Source organism: Eleginops maclovinus, chromosome 20, assembly GCF_036324505.1.
Source record: "Eleginops maclovinus isolate JMC-PN-2008 ecotype Puerto Natales chromosome 20, JC_Emac_rtc_rv5, whole genome shotgun sequence".
Taxonomy (NCBI): domain Eukaryota; kingdom Metazoa; phylum Chordata; class Actinopteri; order Perciformes; family Eleginopidae; genus Eleginops; species Eleginops maclovinus.
The window spans coordinates 7,380,152-7,398,413 of NC_086368.1; the positions used below are offsets into that span (position 1 = coordinate 7,380,152).

An 18,262-nucleotide genomic window follows, 5' to 3' on the forward strand; every position below is an offset into this window, starting at 1 on the left:
AATACAATGTTATATTAAGTCAGACTTTACTGTAACACAAGGGTTAACTAATATAGGCTTTAATTGGATTTCACTTCGAGACCTTTAGCTTCTTCTCACATATGGCTTCCTGATTGAACTTTTTTTGGCTCATAATGTCTCCATGTAAAAGTTAAGAGTGCAGTTTAGTGTTCTTTCTTGTCCTTTTCTGGCTTCTAACTCCATTTCCCACCGTAGAAACAGCTGTCAGTAAACACACACAGACACACAGACACACACACACACACACACACACACACACACACACACACACACACACACACACACACACACACAAGACTTCTTTTATAAATGAATAACTTTATTTCAATTCATCTGATTGGGTTTAGAGTAGTTTTTGTATTGTGTTACTGAAGGGACGGGGCTGTGAGTGTGTTTCAGAGAGTGTATTTTCTGAGAAGGAAACTAGTTGAGCAACTCTATTTGCTTTCTCAAACATTAGAGAGGACCTGCCCTAACAGACACACACTCACACACACTCAGGTACCTCCTATAACCTTGTTGGACAGAAAACACACACATTAGTTAGTTTCCAACGGTAGAAGAGAGCAGAGGAGACGACTTCAGGGAGACACGATGTAGAGAGACAGACAGCTGAACAGGTGTACAGACAGATAGGATCATCATGTCCATCAGTGTGAATCTGAAGAAGATCTCCAACCTGCCGGGGCGATCGGACAGAAAGGTGGAACTGTGCTTCAGAGGTCAGTAACTCACGGTCACTCGTCTTTATGGAGAAATGTGTCCTTTATTATAACTGTAACTCTACGGCTGACTGTACATCAGTACCTATTTTTCAAGGTGGCTGTTTTCAAAGTTTAAAAAAGTATATTTTAGTGTAATTTTGAGGTTATTGCAGTGTACTTGAGTTTTTCCTGATCATTTATTTATGTTTCTGCTCCACTACATGCATGAGGCTGAGTTGCTTTTGTTAAAGATAAACCTAAAACTGTATTGTAATGTATGGTAAAGCCTTCCTTCATCTTATCTGATTCTAGTTTTATTTCTGTTTAAAAAATGTCCCCTTTCTGATCCCCTCAGAAAAAACATGCTACCAAGGAACTTATGGAGTTACAAAAGTTAACCCCACCTTTAATACTTTTGCTGAAGTACAAGATCTGAGTACTTCTTCGACCCTCTGGACAGTGATGTTACACACTTAAACATTAATACATTAAATACCACACCATAAAAATATTCAATTTTAAGTAACACTTAAAATCTAATGAGCATATATTTTTGTTGGTTTAATTGAATTATCAGATAAACAAAAAGGTTGGGTCGTTATCATTTTAACATTTGATAAGGTTTAAAAAGGCCATGCAATTATTAATGGAAATAATCTCAATAATACCAGCATTTAGGTATATTCTTCATCAAAGAGAAAATGTAATACCTTTCAGTTTTATGTCAAATGTTTAGGAAGCATAATACATCTCAGTCATTGATAAACTAATATGACGCTTAATCGTGAGATAAGATGAAATATACTTTATGTATCCTGATTTGGGATTTCTTTTATTATAATATTTCTAAAAAGAGCAACGTTCACAGGTGAAAAACAGACACAATATTCTGATGATGCTGCTTACTTTGCAGAATCAGGTCATTAATACATTACATACATTTTCTTATAAATACAAATATGTATATGTAATATGTATGCAGGTTAAGCCACACAGACTACTCACCTTAGGTTGCACTATTTGATTGGTTTTTATTTTTGTATTTGTTTTATGTCTTGTACTATATATACACAATTACACTTTAGTTGTGTATATGATACTAAATGCTTTGTACACAGCATGCAATATATAACTGAGGTTTCCACTGATTGAAAAATACATTTAGTAAATAGACCTATATAAACCGATATGTTTGATGTTTTGAGATAATTTTGTGTGATTACTTTTTTTTAAGGTTATTAGTTCTGCTAAACTCTAATAATAAAAGCTCTTGAGTACTTTTTCCGTCAGTGCTGTTGCTATGGTTAACTGTCTGGCTCTCTTTCTGTCTGTCCTCCAGGCTTTACCCACAAAACCAAAGCTCTGCAGTGTGAGAACTTGGCCATCTTCAACGAGGTCAGTAAAACAAACGTCCCTCATCGGAGGTGTGTGTCGCAATGAGCAGGCTTGTTTGTGTCAACTAAAAAATCACAAAGATTTCAGTCAATGGCCGAATATCAAATACATTTTATGTGATCAGGAGTGCATTTGTTTATACGATCTGATGCTCCACACTAAAATGAGAGCACAGAGAATTGTGTTTATGCCTGGATTAACTAACTGGTTACTTTGAATGCATGAGCTTGTTTTCTGGTTGGATTTTTGACAGAACTGTAAACTGTAAGACCTCTGGTTTCTCTCATCTTATCAAGGAGAGTTGCCAGATTGGTTTGTTGGATACTTTGTCTTTCTCCTCCTCATACCTAGCCACCATGTGTTGCTTGCACTGCAGCTTTTAAAAATTTAAAAATTGTTTTACTTCAATCCATTTATTTAAAGAGAATTAAAGAGTGGGTTGATGGAAATAAGCAGTTGATAGAAAACCATAATAGCATTGCCGACTAACAATGTGTGTGTGTGTGTGTGTGTGTGTGTGTGTGTGTGTGTGTGTGTGTGTGTGTGTGTGTGTGTGTGTGTGTGTGTGTGTGTGTGTGTGTGTGTGTGTGATACATCAGGTAGCTGCAGTTGTTTGTTTGATTCAGATTGAAACTATTTTAATGGAGCTGATAGGAAACTGTACCACTCCTAGAGTACACAAAAGCACACACACACACACAGACACACACTCACACACTACCCCTCCTTTAACACACACACACACACACACACACACACACACACACACACACACACACACACACACACACACACACACACACACACACACACACACACACCTAAAGATGTGATTCTTTTTTATTGTACTTTACTGTGCCTGATAAGGCTACTGAAGAAGGAAAACAACAACCAAAAACTCACTTTTTACCTCACCATTTTTTGCCGGAATGAAGCATGTAATATCTCAATAAAGATTTGATAGATTGAAATCACATTTTGTACAGACGTTCATGTACTCCAGTGAATATAAATATAAAACAGCTATGGATTGAAATTACTTCCCCCTATGATAGGCCACTGAAAACCCCTCCTTTATTGACAATCCTTTGTCACTCCATGTGTAATAGACTGTCAGTGGTTGACTCTAAAGTAAGCAGGCAAGTGAGATTTCAGACACAGACATTTCAGATCTAGAACATATGATGCATTGCACTAGCGGAAATTTGCTGAGAGTACTGGACATTTTATGGATGCTGCTTTCAATCTCCTACTCTAATAAAATGGCGGACAGTCCGAGCTGTACCAGATAGTTAGAGCTTCATTAACAGCGTTGACATTCAGATTGTAAATCAGATTGACACTGCACGTTTTTTTTTGCATTTCTATTTATTCTGTGAAACCTGTTATTAGTGTGCAGTTGCAGATCAAATTAATAACTTCATCCAAAGTTGATGTTTTTGTTTGAGTTGACTTTTATTGGGTGTTGACTTTATGAAATAATGCCAGATATTCCAAGCTTAATTTATAAACCTCAATAGAAAACATTCAGTAAAGCTCTATGGATAGACAATATCTCACAATATAAATTAGTCAACTTTTTTCGTTGAATAAAACTACAGTAGATGAGAACTGGAGGGGTAATTCATTCTGAAGGTGTCATGAACGTGTTTGAGACCATTTATTGAAATTCATCCCATGTGAAAACGTCTGCCTGCTGGTGGCGCTAAAGGATTCCTAAAACCATAAGGATTTATCCTCTGAGGAGAATGAACACATTTAAAGAAAATCTATACAATATCTTTTTTTATATCTATGATATTTATGTTACATCCCTGTCTTGACACATGGCCACTGAGGCTCATGGGTATTGTAGTTTTTATAGCCATTTAGGCCGAACATAACATATACAGGGGACAGACAGGTGTATGGAGGAAGAAGATCTGAGGGAGCGTGGGAACATGGAGGAGGTCGGACATTGTGGATGGCTTTGAATGTTAACAGGAGGACTTTGAATTTAATACGGAACTGAACCGGGAGCCAATGGAGCTGTTGGAGGACAGGAGTGATGTGGTGGATGGAGGGGGTCCGAGTTATTTATTAATTTACATTAGTTTTCAAGCAAAAACTTTACATGGTTCAAACTTCCCAAATGTTAATGATTTAAAAATGTTCCTGAATTTATATTAGTAGGACCATTTATAGAGTAGGGAGCAATTTGTCTGCATCGGGTATTTTTACTTATAATAATTTCTGTATTCCCTCATTAATACCATACCTTTATGTTAATCAAATTTTATTTAAAGTTATTTTTGGGGGGCTTTTTGCCTTTAATCGGATAGGACAGTGGAGAGTGACAGGAAAGTGGGAGGGAGAGTCGGGGTGGGATCCGGAAAGGACCACGGGTCGGGAATCGAACCCGGGTCGGCGGCGTACGGTGCAGGTGCCCCAGCCAGTTACACCACGGCCGGGGCCATGTTAACCACATTTAACGGCATCTTGTGATCAGAAAAAAACAGTCTTGAGTTTGGGATTCTTTAAACTTTTATGTGGCTTTAAAAAAGTGAGAAAATGTTTGGGAAGAGAAGCTTCCTCCTGTCTGCCCTCGGTTCAGATAATGTAATGTATTACAGTAACCTCTGTATGACGACAGCAGCTCTGTGTTTGGTTATGCTTCTCTACAGCTCCTTAGTCAGCCTGCTGTTTGTTCTTCAGGTGTGACCAGCTGTGTGTGTGTGTGTGTGTGTGTGTGTGTGTGTGTGTGTGTGTGTGTGTGTGTGTGTGTGTGTGTGTGTGTGTGTGTGTGTGTGTGTGTGTGTGTGTGTGTGTGTGTGTGTGTGGAGACAGAAATAGTCTCTTTCTTTTTGCTCTAGCTTCTGTAGTTTGCCTAATATTTGTGGTGGTTCAATCCCTAACTCAGAATCATTTTTAGCCAGACACCAAACTCTAAATCAAGATTGAAATTGTACATTTAGGTGAACGAAACTTAGACATTGAATTGTAATGTAAAATCATGAGAAAACCTTTTTTTTTAAGTCACACATTTGGCATTTAAAATTCTTGACAAATGTGTGTGTGTGTGTGTGTGTGTGTGTGTTTATTTGCAGCATTTCCGTTGGCCTCACTATGGGAAAGAGATCAGGGATGAAGTTTTGTCTATCAGCGTTTACAACTGCAGTAAAGTTTTCTCGAACAGGTAACACACACACACGCGCACGCACGCACACACACACACACACACACACACACACACACACACACACACACACACACACACACACACACACACACACACACACACACACACACACACACACACACACACACACACCAGGCACAAACAGGCATGCACACCATACATACATAATGTTCATCTTGGTTACAGTGTGTGTGTGTGTGTGTGTGTGTGTGTGTGTGTGTGTGTGTGTGTGTGTGTGTGTGTGTGTGTGTGTGTGTGTGTGTGTGTGTGTGTGTGTGTGTGTGTGTGTGTGTATGTGTGTGTAGATTGCTCGGTAAGCTGGTCATCAGTCTCCAGCATGTTGTTAACACAGGGAGGGTGTTGCTACGGGAACCACTCACTGATGCCAACTACAGCCTGACTGAGGTAAGGACACACACACACACACACACACACACACACACACACACACACACACACACACACACACACACACACACACACACACACACACACACACACACACACACACACACATATGTTTGACATTATTTGGGTTTTATTTATTGTCTCTCTGTAGATCTATATTGAGTTGGATATTCGGTACCATCCAGTGGAAGGAACAGCAGGAAGCTGGGAAGGACTTGACTTCATTAAAGTTGAAGACCAGGATGAGTAAGACATTGGTTCCAATTGTGACCAAAAACATATTTTCCACTAAACTGTAAAAACAAGTCTCTGGTTGTACTGTGGATGAGGAAAACACAAACTGCAGCCGTTTACTGGAGAAATGTTAATTAAAATGTAAAAGCTAAAATGCAATATCCAGACATGTGGACTCGAGTCACATGACTTGGACTCGAGTCAGACTCGAGTCATGATTTTAATGACTTCAGACTTGACTTGATCAAATTCGGCATGACTTACGACTCGACTTGGACTTGAATACTATTAACTCGAGACTTGACTCGGACTTTGCCTCTTTTACTTGTAATGACTTGACATGCCTCGAGTCAAAAGCTAAATTTCCTGATCATGGACATCCTTCCCTGCAATGCGAACCTGCGAAGCCCCAAAGACCGCAAAGTGAGAGAGCCGGCAGGCAAGTGCGAGCAATGCAATCATGTGGTGGATTTTGGCCTTTTTGGATTGGATCAGGGACCTAACCAGCGTGATTGGATAATCCCCGGGTTTCCCCTCATTAATATTCACGATTTCCCCGGATTTCACCTACGGAAAAGATGCAATTGTGCCACGGAAGGGAAGCCTAGTCGAGAGCTGTCCGTCTGGTCTGCGTCTCTCTCTCTCTCTCTCTCTCTCTCTCTCTCTCTCTCTCTCTCTCTCTCTCTCTCTCTCTCTCTCTCTCTCTCTCTCTCTCTCTCTCTCTCTCTCTCTCACACCCTTACATTTGGAGGCACAACCAGAGAAAAATAAATGTTCCTGATGACTGTACCCGTATTTTTCTCTCAACTGTACTGATTTCTGTTGCACAGATGTTGTAGTTCTGCACAGATGTTGAACACACTGTTGTCAAAGTTGACTTTACAAATGCTATTCATCTTAAGTTCATCAGACATCTTCTTATTTTCACACACACACACACACACACACACACACACACACACACACACACACACACACACACACACACACACACACACACACACACACTCACACACACACACACACACACACACACACACACACACACACACACACACACACACACACACACACACACACACACACACACACACACACAGTACATAAATACACGAACACACTCACATACAGTACACAAATAACTAAGATTAGGGAGGTGTACTCTGTCTCTCTCTCTGTCTGTCTGTCTCTCAAGCGCCTACCCCCAGCACCTTTCATTGTGTGTAGTCATGCTGCTTAATTGTTATGCAGATTAAACATTGTTTTATTGAAATATTAGGTTTCTTTGTGATTTAAGCAAAATGTTGACCTACTGTAACTGGCATCCACTGAAGCATCAATGCCAGTTACATGCATCCACACAGTCCATGCCTCACTAGTCAAGGCGCTTTACCAACTTTAGGATGACAGTGGTGCCTTCCGTGCTCATACATTTCTAACCCACCATTCACACACAATACTTTGAAGGTCTTTGGGCGCATGCGTATATACAGATATATAAAATATATGCATAGTTTAATCTGTATGTATAAAAAAATACTGAAGATTAGGTTGATATGTTGAAATTGTGTGATCGTTAGTCTGATAATGGCATTATTAAGTGAAGAGTACATGATGACTTGTTCAGGACTCGAAGAAGCTTGGGACTTGGACTTGGACTCGACTTGGCTTTGGTGTTACTTGGACTTGGACTCGACTTGCCCTTCTCTGTCTTTACTTGGGACTTGACTTGGACTTGACTGCTGAGACTTGGGACTTACTTGGGACTTGCCAAACAGTGACTTGGTCCCACCTCTGGCAATATCTACAATGATGTTTATTTCTATAAACATTATTTTAGTCACACTATACTTTAATGTAATAAATAAGCATATATATTGTATATAACATTCATGCTTTAAATTCTTTAAAACCATTTGAAAATGAAAAGGCTGAACAAATGTTTTTTTCTCTCTTTGTTTTTTTCTTCCTTCTACCTCAGCTCAGCTCTGGGCTTCAGGAATGTAGGATTTACTGACCCTGAAAGGTAAGAATTAAGAGAACCTACTCATTCATTCTCTTATGTTCGATAGAGTGGTGCAGGAATGAGTCTTCAAACTTGGAAATGAGTCAGCATTTCACCACATCTGCTTCCCTGGTCTCAAGGTCATTTATAAAAGAACATTTGTTGAGACGCCTGAAATAAGCTATATAATTATAAAAGTTAATATATCTGTTCATATATTAACTTTTGTAAGTTCAGTTAAATATGTCAGTACATACCCCAAAGTCCAATGCTTCTCTGTGTCATCAAAAACATTTGTTACTAACAAGTGAATAAATGAGACCCAATGTCATCCCACCAAAACATTAGCCGCTTTTAGCTTAGCGGTGGTGATGTGCAGCCATGTGACAGTGATGTAGTTCATTTATAGGCTAACGTTAGCTTTTTCACAGTTTCACTTAGGCTTTAAAATTCATACATTCATGCTTTCAAGTGGAGATTATCCTGCTGATCAAAACGTAAGTATCTCAAACATGTGGTTGCCATGCGATGCTTATCTTCTACAATATAACATAATCCAATGGATCTCATTGCTTTCTGGAGGGGGCCCTTGGGATACTAGTTTTTGGATCATTAAAAAGTAATCACTGCACCACTCTTATACCAATACCTCTCTGAAAAGATCATACTGGCAAAAATATCAGACATGCCTAGCATCAGGTGGACGTGAAAACATAATCATCATCATCATCAGCTGGCACCAAGTATTCCTCCACACCTCTACTACTGACGTAAAAATAAAAACAAAGTCATTGTAGAGAAAGCATTCATTCCTCTCCCTCTGTCAGTCAGTTGACTGTCGCTCGCCCAGGCCTGCTGGAGAGAGAGGCTCGACGTTTGGGGCGGAGCCTTGTCCGAACCGGGGATGAAGATGAAGACGACGATTTTGACGATTTTGACGATGACATTATGGACTTGGAGGCTTCTGACATCATCTTCACTCCTCTGCTGAGGTCAGACTACTTTACTGGCTGTCTAATTCCATAGTTCTGTCAACTAAAGAGCTGCTGTCAACAATGTGTGTGTGTGTGTGTGTGTGTGTGTGTGTGTGTGTGTGTGTGTGTGTGTGTGTGTGTGTGTGTGTGTGTGTGTGTGTGTGTGTGTGTGTGTGTGTGTGTGTGTGTGTGTGTGTGTGTGTGTGTGTGTGTGTGTGTAGTCGTTGCAGACCAATGTCCAGAAATGTTGCTGCAGCGACGCCTGGAGTCCAGGGATTCCAGGTGAATTCATTTATGTTTGAGCACTTATACTGAGCCTTGTTAGAAGAAAAAGAAGACCACAAACAAAACAGTTTTGTCTACTTTTTGTCTGTAAAAGCCAGACATTTTAACCTTTAAAAACAAACTTTCTTTTCACATTTAAACACAATAGAAAATACATTAAAAAGTTAACTAGGTACTCGATGGTGAGGCTCAAATCAATGTTAGTACATATTTAAAATATATAAAATGCTGTATCTGACCAAGCTGGCTCCAAAAAAATGTGCTGTTTTTGTCATGGTAATAGGACAGTGGGGTTTTGTTAGTTGATTCAGCTTCTGGCCATTGTTTCCGTGGCAACATGCTAATAAAGGTGACCCATACATCATTTTTCTGCAGCTACAGCCCTAAAAAAATGCAGGAGGATCCAGAGCCGATACATCAAACATGTCCTGATGTGCCCCAGAAAACCTTAAAAATAAATGGCTATTATATCTATCTTCATGTGAGAGGTACTAGCGGTTATGAATCTGCAGAAAATCCACACCAGAATCAGCAACTGCTCTCAGCTTAATAGAGCTCTATATTGAGTTTCAGTTCCCAGCTGTAAATATACCAATATACTGTATCGTGCCACTCTTATAGTGTTATTTCTGCTGTTAGCCAATGTTTTAATGGACGAGTGTGTAAGATTTAGAGGGATTTATTAGCAGAAATGAAATTTTACATTCAGAACTATACACTGTTTTTATTTCTTGAGCTTAAAATGACCCCTTTATATCTACATAGGGAGTGAAGGGAGCCCAGAACAAACAAACTTAACTCTGTAGAGAGAGCTTTTTTAAACATTTTTGTGGGCAAATTTGTATTTGGCGGCATGGATGAAACTGAAGGCCACCTAACGTTCTTTACACCATTGTAAAGGGGGGGTTATTATTGAATATGACACAACTCTCACTCTGGTTATAATAGGCCTCAGTCAACCTTAGTCTCTCTTCCAGCAGCCTGATTCACAGATAATTGGAGCACACATTCTGGTTTCTCATTTTCACAACTTGGACCACCTGTCCAACTAAAATGAAAGTTTCTTTTGCCCCTCAAGTGGAGATTAATAGCTGGTAATAGCTACCAGCCATTCCGAATAAAACATATTTTTTTACATCAATGAGGCAGTGGTCGGTCAACAGAAGTCACTGAAAGTTTTGGGGTGGACAGACCAAAACCAAAAACTGAATTTCAGGAATTCTATTTTGCTTTTGTGGTTAATAGGCTAGCCCTAAATGGTGTCAATATGAGAGTTATGGAGTCATGTAACTGAGGATCAGATATGCAGATATAAATATGACTTATTTCAGTACAGTTTACCTTTTGAGTTCCACAACAATGATGCTTAATGGATACATGGCGATTCCTTCTAAATATGCTAGACAATATACAGCTTCAGTTTGAATGACTGTACGGTGCATTTATTGTAGGGAACAACATGTTTTCTTGGAACAAGCCGACTAGTTTAGAACCATCACACAGCATTCGCGACCCGCCTGGTCACCCATTATCAGCGTCACTGCATTGAGGTTTGTTTCTGTGTGTTTTTTATTTGTGTGTTTGCAGGTGAATGTGAACATCCTGGAGGCACAGAAGCTGGTTGGAGTGAACATCAACCCTGCAGTTTTCATCAGAGTTGGAGATCACAAAAAACACACAGCGACACAGAAATCCACCAACTGCCCCTTCTACAACGAGGTACTGCAGAGAAGAGACAGCACAGTACAGTGCAATACAGTAGTGTGAAGTAAAATACAGTATCTTTGAGTATGTTAGAGAACACAACCAAAGTAATTTGTGACATTAAAATACAGTACAGCAAAGAACAGCAAAGTAAAAAACAATACAGCACAGTAGTGTACAGTAAAATACAGTCCAATGAAATACAATACACTACATTAGAGTACAGTTCAGTAAAATACAGTACAGAGCAATATGTTAAAGGACAGTACAGTAAAGGAGAATTAAATACAATACAGTACAGTTATTTTAAATACAATACAGTACAGTTATTTTAAATAAAATACAGTACAGTTATTTTAAATAAAATACAGTCCAATAAAATGAAATACAGTACAGCAGAATAAAGTCTACATCACGTATATAACAGCTGTTTACCTTTTCTTGTCTTCCAGAATTTCCAGTTTGAGTTTCAGGACACTCCACAGATCCTCTTTGATAAAGTCATCGAGATAAAGGTCGGTTTTATTGTATATCTTGATTCTGTTTCTACTGCTGCTAACATGATGAGAGTTTGGGGTGGGGCCCCAGAGTGCTCACCATTGGTCTATGTCCCTGCTCTCAGGTGTTTCACAGGCGGACCCTGGCCTTCCTGATGACCCACATTGGGACCTTTAAGATCGACATCTCCACTGTGTACAACCAGCCAGGTACCAGCCCCGCTCGTACTGTAGCCCTCTGATAAAAAAAATACTGTACACTACCCTGACACTTGACCTCTGTGCAAACTCTCCAGACCACCGTTTCTACCAGAAATGGGCTCCTCTCACGGACCCGACCGACACCAGGTCAGGGATCAAAGGTTACGTCAAGGCGAGCCTCAGCGTGCTGATGAAGGGAGACGCTCTGAGCATGGGCAGTCTGCCAGCACCCTCCTCTTCCTCAGCCAGTGACGACATAGAAAAGTCAGTAACAGCACATTATGGAAAATTGTTCTGCATCGCCATATGAATCCTGATTTTGTTATATCAGGGTCTGGGAGAATATTAAATCCTGGGTGACCTTCAAGCAATGATTGATAAACCCTCTTCTCTCTGCATATTATCCCACGGCTACTTACTCACTAATGTGTGAGAAGCAGCTGCGATTGACTCTGGGTTCTGACGTTGTTTTTCTTGCAGGAACCTGTTGCTTCCTCGTGGTATGGCTTCTGAGCGTCCCTGGGCTCGGTTCCGTGTCCGGATCTACCGAGCCGAGGGTCTGCCCACCATGGAGGCGGGGCTTATGGCAAAGATGTCGAAAGCCACTGACCGCACAGTCTTCATTGACCCATACGTTCAAGTGACCTTCGCTGGACAACAGGTACTGAGACCAAAGAAATTGCTATATATTTTCGAAGTACTTCAGAACTCAGAAAGTAAATACTGAACTATACTTTTTCTAAAAAGCTCTTTGCTTTTAGAGGGAACTTAGGGTGAAGCACACTTGGCTGGACATCCCTTTTTTTTGTGAAGAGTACTCAGATCCATTTCTTAAGTGAAAGTACTCTTCCCACAATGTAGAAATAATCAATTATAGGTAAAGTTTCTGCATCCAAAATCCTACTTAAATAAGATTACAATTCCAGATTCCAATCACACAATAACTCCTGCATACTTTTGGCAATTAAAATATTAAGTCCCAGTCCCTCCTAAAAATGCAACATAATGCACCTAAAACATAAAAGGAAATAAAGAAATAAAAACGGTGCAATAATATTATATAAGTACATTGCAGGAATAAGAAAAATCTATAAAAATACTTCAACTTTAAGAATCAAATTCTTACAGGTTCTTTGAATGTGTAGGAAACAAACAGAAATAAACAGTATTTCCTCAATCACACTGTGTGTTTGTCTGCAGGGGGAGACGTCGGTCGCCAGCGCCACCAGCTCTCCGGTTTGGAATGAGGAAATCTCCTTCATAGAGCAGTTTCCCCCTCTGGCTCAGCGGATCAGAGTCCAGGTCCTTGATGACGCCAAGATGGGAGACATCGCTCTCGCGACACACTTCCTGGACCTGCAGCAGATTTCCGACCCCACCAGGAACGGTATAACCCCAATGCTTTATTATAAGGGTACTATAATAAACAAAGTCTTCCGTTAGAGACAGCCCTATATTGTAATTTATTTGAATACATTATATTGGTGCATAATTGTGTGGACATAAACATGGTAAGAGGAAATGAAATAGATAAAACCAAATTGAAAACAAAAGATAAATATTAAATAGACAAATTAAGAACTACCTTTAGATGAACATGTACAGTATATCTGAATTAAAGTGAAAGAGCAGTGCAGTTTTAAAGTTTTGTGCAACATTTTCAGAGTAATGTGAAGAGGTTCACAGTATGGAGTATGAGGTGAGGTTGTGTACAGACATACAGTAGTTCCCTTATGCAATCACTTAATGCACAGTACCTATAGGATACTAAAATAAGAGGTTGAGGTTTTATTCCCTGCCAGAGGAGAACAGTTGAAACTGGAATCAGTGAATGTTAACTTTGTAAGTGTAAGGATAAAAAAAAGTGGTTTTATCCAAGGGGTAGGACACACTGTATATTGGTTGTGTGTTGGCTGTGAGTTGGCTTGCCTTCAACTTGCAGGGGGAAAACCTCGGTGGGTGCATCTGTAACTTTTATTTGTTGTATTGAAATATATATTATTTAAGACGGATTGGCTTTTAGTTGTTCTTCTCTGAGCAGAGCTTTTACAAAAAAAAAAATATATATATATATTTCTGTCTGCAGGGTTTAACCCGACCTTTGGTCCATGTTGGGTGAACCTGTACGGTTCTCCTCAGAACTCTACCCTCGGAGACGTCCACCAGGTAAACCAGATACCACAAATCCATCCAACATTTAAAGCTTTCTTTTTAAGAGGTGAGTGAGAAGACTGATACTACTCTCATGTCTGCTGAAGTCAGTTCATCCAAGCCATGAAATAAGTCAGCTCATAACTTGGGTTTTTAACACTATGTTATACAGATAGAAAATATATAGCAAGTTTATTATCTAGCTTTAGAGGTGCTGTTAAACAAGTCTTATTCTTTGTTTACATTTTCTGAAAAAGGAAGCATTGCATCAGTCTTCTCATCCAACTATTGCCAAGAGAGTGAATAAAGTATTCCCCAAGAATGCTGAATGTTTCCTCCATAAAATCATTAGCTGTCCATTTCAATCCGCTTAAGCCGAGTGCTGCTTTGTTATGGTGATAGGGGACAGTTGGGTTTGTTTGCAGCCTGTAATTCAATATCCCAGTGTAACAACTTTGATCACCAAAACGTTTTCCGACTGAACTGGCTAACTCTCTCTCTTGTAGGCTTTAAACCAGGGTTTAGGTGATGGCATCTTCTATCGCGGTCGAATTCTCCTCGCTCTCTCTGTGGAGGTGTACTCCTCCCCTGCTGCTGTCACACCAGATACACCCTCTGTCGCTTTGGGAAAGGTACCTCCTGCTTACTTTTTTTTTAATAACCTTGGAGGGTCAATCCAAAATCCCAACCTACTATATTATTCAAGAATGTAGTTTAATACTTAGTTTGTACCTGCTGCATAGTATGTGGATTTTCTTTATGCACTACATCAAACAAAATAATATATGACCTTAACAACAGTAAACTGAGCTTAAAGATCATCTCACCTCATCTCACTGACTCTTTTATGTCCTTGAAGGTGAAAGGAGCACTAGGGAAGCTGGGACTGGGGAAGAAAAGGAGCAGCAAAAAGGAGAAGAAAAAGGAAGGTCTGTCTCCTGAGTCTGACCCACATAAGTCCTTCTCCAGGCCTTTTTGGTACGACTTGGTTTGTATTTGTAGTTTACACATTTCTTCCTTTTTGCAGTAGCGTCTTCTAGCGGATTGGTTGAGGAGTCAGGAGATGCTGGAGTTGAGGTACCAGAAGCTGTTACTGTAGAGGTCGAGGAGACCCATCCACTTCCTGAGGTCAGTGCTCCCACCACCGCCTTCTAAAGCTAGGTTGGGTAATGTAGAAGAGCTAGCAAGAGTATGGTATGACATTATACAAAAAAATACAAAAAAACAGCCCAATGTTGAAAACCCTTATCAAATGAAAGCAGCAGGCAGCACTACTGTAGCTCGTAGTTGCAAACATAATTGACACACTTCTTTAAAAGCTACCACCCTCAAATTGTTGTCATGAACATTAATATATCATAATGTGCATAAACATCGAATTGTTGGCAAACACAGCTGATTCAAAAATCTTTAATTGGTCCCTCAGTGGTAAAAATGTGCAGTATTGCAACAGCAAAGGGACAGTGCAGATGAAAGGCTTAGTATGTTAGCATATTAAATATTGATGTTAAAGAGGCAAAAACATGTGTAATAAAATATTGAAATGTACACAATCATGGTAAAAATAAGATGTAGCAGTCTAAAGGCGAATACAAATATAAAAACCCAAAAGACCTAGCAGTCATTAACAACAATAATATTTGAAAATTGTATATTGCACATTAAAATTGGATGTTCAAATGGGTGTGTCTCAGAGCCCTGAGATAGCCACACATACCTAATTTGTTTCCTTTTTTGTTAAAGCATTATATAAAACTGCTATCTGTATGTAACCCTAGATCTTAACTGTCAACTCAAATTAACAATTTGGAATGAAAGAAAACATTGTTTGAGCTTCTTTCTGCTTTTATTTATTAGTACCCTTTTTTCTCTGATTCTCTCATGCTTCTTTTTTGCCTCTGCTTCCCAACTTATTATTCAGTATCATCTGCATAGAATAAAACAGCAATGTTCTTAAAACTTGTTATTGCCTGACCAAATGTGTATGGATGTATAATCCAAATGAAGGAGGAGCCAGGACAAAGCTTCACCGATAAAACAAAGCAGCAGATGACGAGGTGTCCTAGGTAAATAACAGATAGGTGACATTCTGCAGCTCTCATTATTGTCTTGTTTTTTTTCCTCAGGGTTTCCTGGGACGCAGGGAGGAATTTATGTTGTTCGCGTCTTTGTTTGAAGTCACTATGATGGACCCGTCTGTAGGAACCAGACCAGTGACCTTCGAACTCTCAATAGGTAAACATTTTATTCTAAATCCAATTATTCTCATTACTTATTATTACATTAAGTCAAAAAAACATCCAATTTACACTCAGCAAAGAGTATCATTCCACAAATGTCAGACCAAGAGTGCAAAACCTTAAGATCTTCAAATAACTATAACATAACACAAAGTATTTCCAACATCAATCGTCAATCAGCTGTTCTGTTTCTGGCAGGGAACTATGGCAAGGTTTTGGGAGTTGGGAAGTCAAAGAAGAGCCAGAGCAGGGAGGAGCTGAGGAGGAGCAGGGAAGATCTGAATGAGGAGTCGCTGAGTCTGCTGGACTCAGAGGAGGAGCTGGACAGAGAGGAGGGGCCAAGTGCCGAATCCGAGAATAGATCTGTGACTGCTCCTGCAAGACCGCAACCCACCGAGTACGACAGGTATGTAACCACTGCAGACGCACATGTAACTTTATCCCCTACCAACACTACATAATCCATAAGCTGTTTTCCATTGCTGTTTCGAGGCATGACAGCAAATAAAATATATCCTTTTCCCTAGCCCCATGATCCAGCTATGTCTTGGTGATCTTGTGTTCTGCGACTTCTAAGCAGATACGTACCTTGAACTACAGGATTTGCTATAGTTCTTCAAACCCGGCCTCCCCCAAAGAAGGCATGTCAAGTGTTCCTACCCCTGCCAAACAATAGCCCCATCAGGGTCCTCTTTACCTGACAACTAAGCACTGCTTCTGAATTGTTGGTCAGAACTTCTCCACACTGGAATCTGCAGAACATACCTGTCTACCATTCTTTGCTGTGGCAGCTTTCTTTGCTGTCATGGAAATGCCTCGTCAATGGAAGCTTTGGACATGACCAAGTGCGGTTCCATGTCTCCACAACCTCTGACTAGGTCATATTTAACCATAATGTAGGGGTGCTCCAAGGCCAGGATCCATATGGCAACCATAGACTCCAAAATCCTCAAGATCATAATTTGTTAGGCACTCCTAGTTATGGCCTCATCCAATTTGACTTTGGAGGTCCTACCAGAAGGGACTGCTCCTATCATCACAGCTCCTACTAGCACAGGGACACACAAACTCTTCCTTGGTTTTTGTTCGGCAGTTTAAGCAGAAACGTATTAAAAAAAATTCCTTGAGCAGTTCACTCAACCCTGTTTGGTGTGTATATGTATGTCAGTGCCTCTAAGGGTAATTTGCAGCCATCAATCCGTGAATGTGTGTGTAGAGGCACAACTATACAGCATTTGACAGTCAATTTACCAATAAAAGCCGACAATTGTTGGAGGAGTTGCTATACTTACCTCCACAATGATAACTCCACAAAGCCATTTGTTGTAAGCTTGATTGTTGTCTTTCCCCCTCCCTACCTGTCTGTCTGTCCGACACTCAGGTCATTCCAGTGTCTTCCTCTCCAGCCCCCCTCCCAGAAACAGAAGCCTTGTCTGTTTGTCTGGAGTCAGTTTGAAGATCACACCTTTCGTCTCTATCAGGCCAACTGGCTGACCAAGACAGCTGACAGGCTGGTGAGAGTTTATTTCCTTTTATTTACACAGTGCCTATCACACAATGCATATACAGTGGGGCAAAAAAGTATTTAGTCAGCCACCAATTGTGCAAGTTCTCCCATTTAAAAAGATGAGAGAGGCCTGTAATTTTCATCATAGGTATACCTCAACTATGAGAGACAGAATGAGAAAAAAAAATCCAGAAAATCAAATTGTAGGATTTTTAATGAATTTATTTCAAATGATTGTGGAAAATAAGTATTTGGTCAATAACAAAAGTTCATCTCAATACTTTGATATATACCCTTTGTTGGCAATGACAGAGGTCAAACGTTTTCTGTAAGTCTTCACCAGGTTTTCACACACTGTTGCTGGTATTTTGGCCCATTCCTCCATGCAGATCTCCTCTAAAGCAGTGATGTTATGGGGCTGTCGCTGGGCAACACGGACTTTCAACTCCCTCCAATGATTTTCTATGGGGTTGAGATCTGGAGACTGGCTAGGCCACTCCAGGACCTTGAAATGCTTCTTACGAAGCCACTCCTTCGTTGCCCTGGCGGTGTGTTTGGGATCATGGTCATGCTGAAAGACCCAGCCACGCTTCATCTTCAGTGCCCTTGCTGATGGAAGGAGGTTTTCACTCAAAATCTCACGATACATGGCCCCATTCATTCTTTCCTTTACACGGATCAGTCGTCCTGGTCCCTTTGCAGAAAAACAGCCCCAAAGCATGATGTTTCCACCCCCATGCTTCACAGTAGGTATGGTG

The 18,262-nt window shown here is 40.1% G+C and overlaps 1 protein-coding gene across 1 annotated transcript in view; it reads left to right on the forward strand.

Moving 5' to 3' along the window:
• Positions 1-541: 541 nt before the first annotated feature.
• The window catches only part of fer1l4 (fer-1 like family member 4), a 35,373-nt gene continuing 17,652 nt past the window's right edge, over positions 542-18,262 (forward strand). Inside the window, exons 1-21 of the mRNA XM_063910398.1 lie at positions 542-743; positions 2,065-2,120; positions 5,207-5,295; positions 5,604-5,703; positions 5,858-5,952; positions 7,922-7,966; positions 8,773-8,937; positions 9,141-9,201; positions 10,792-10,923; positions 11,361-11,423; positions 11,531-11,615; positions 11,702-11,870; positions 12,087-12,267; positions 12,807-12,993; positions 13,693-13,772; positions 14,264-14,389; positions 14,617-14,686; positions 14,785-14,885; positions 15,884-15,992; positions 16,196-16,403; positions 17,379-17,511. Of these exons, the coding sequence (XP_063766468.1) occupies positions 665-743; positions 2,065-2,120; positions 5,207-5,295; positions 5,604-5,703; positions 5,858-5,952; positions 7,922-7,966; positions 8,773-8,937; positions 9,141-9,201; positions 10,792-10,923; positions 11,361-11,423; positions 11,531-11,615; positions 11,702-11,870; positions 12,087-12,267; positions 12,807-12,993; positions 13,693-13,772; positions 14,264-14,389; positions 14,617-14,686; positions 14,785-14,885; positions 15,884-15,992; positions 16,196-16,403; positions 17,379-17,511 (2,334 nt within the window). The 5' untranslated portion in view covers positions 542-664. The remainder of the gene's footprint in view (positions 744-2,064; positions 2,121-5,206; positions 5,296-5,603; positions 5,704-5,857; positions 5,953-7,921; positions 7,967-8,772; positions 8,938-9,140; positions 9,202-10,791; positions 10,924-11,360; positions 11,424-11,530; positions 11,616-11,701; positions 11,871-12,086; positions 12,268-12,806; positions 12,994-13,692; positions 13,773-14,263; positions 14,390-14,616; positions 14,687-14,784; positions 14,886-15,883; positions 15,993-16,195; positions 16,404-17,378; positions 17,512-18,262) is intronic.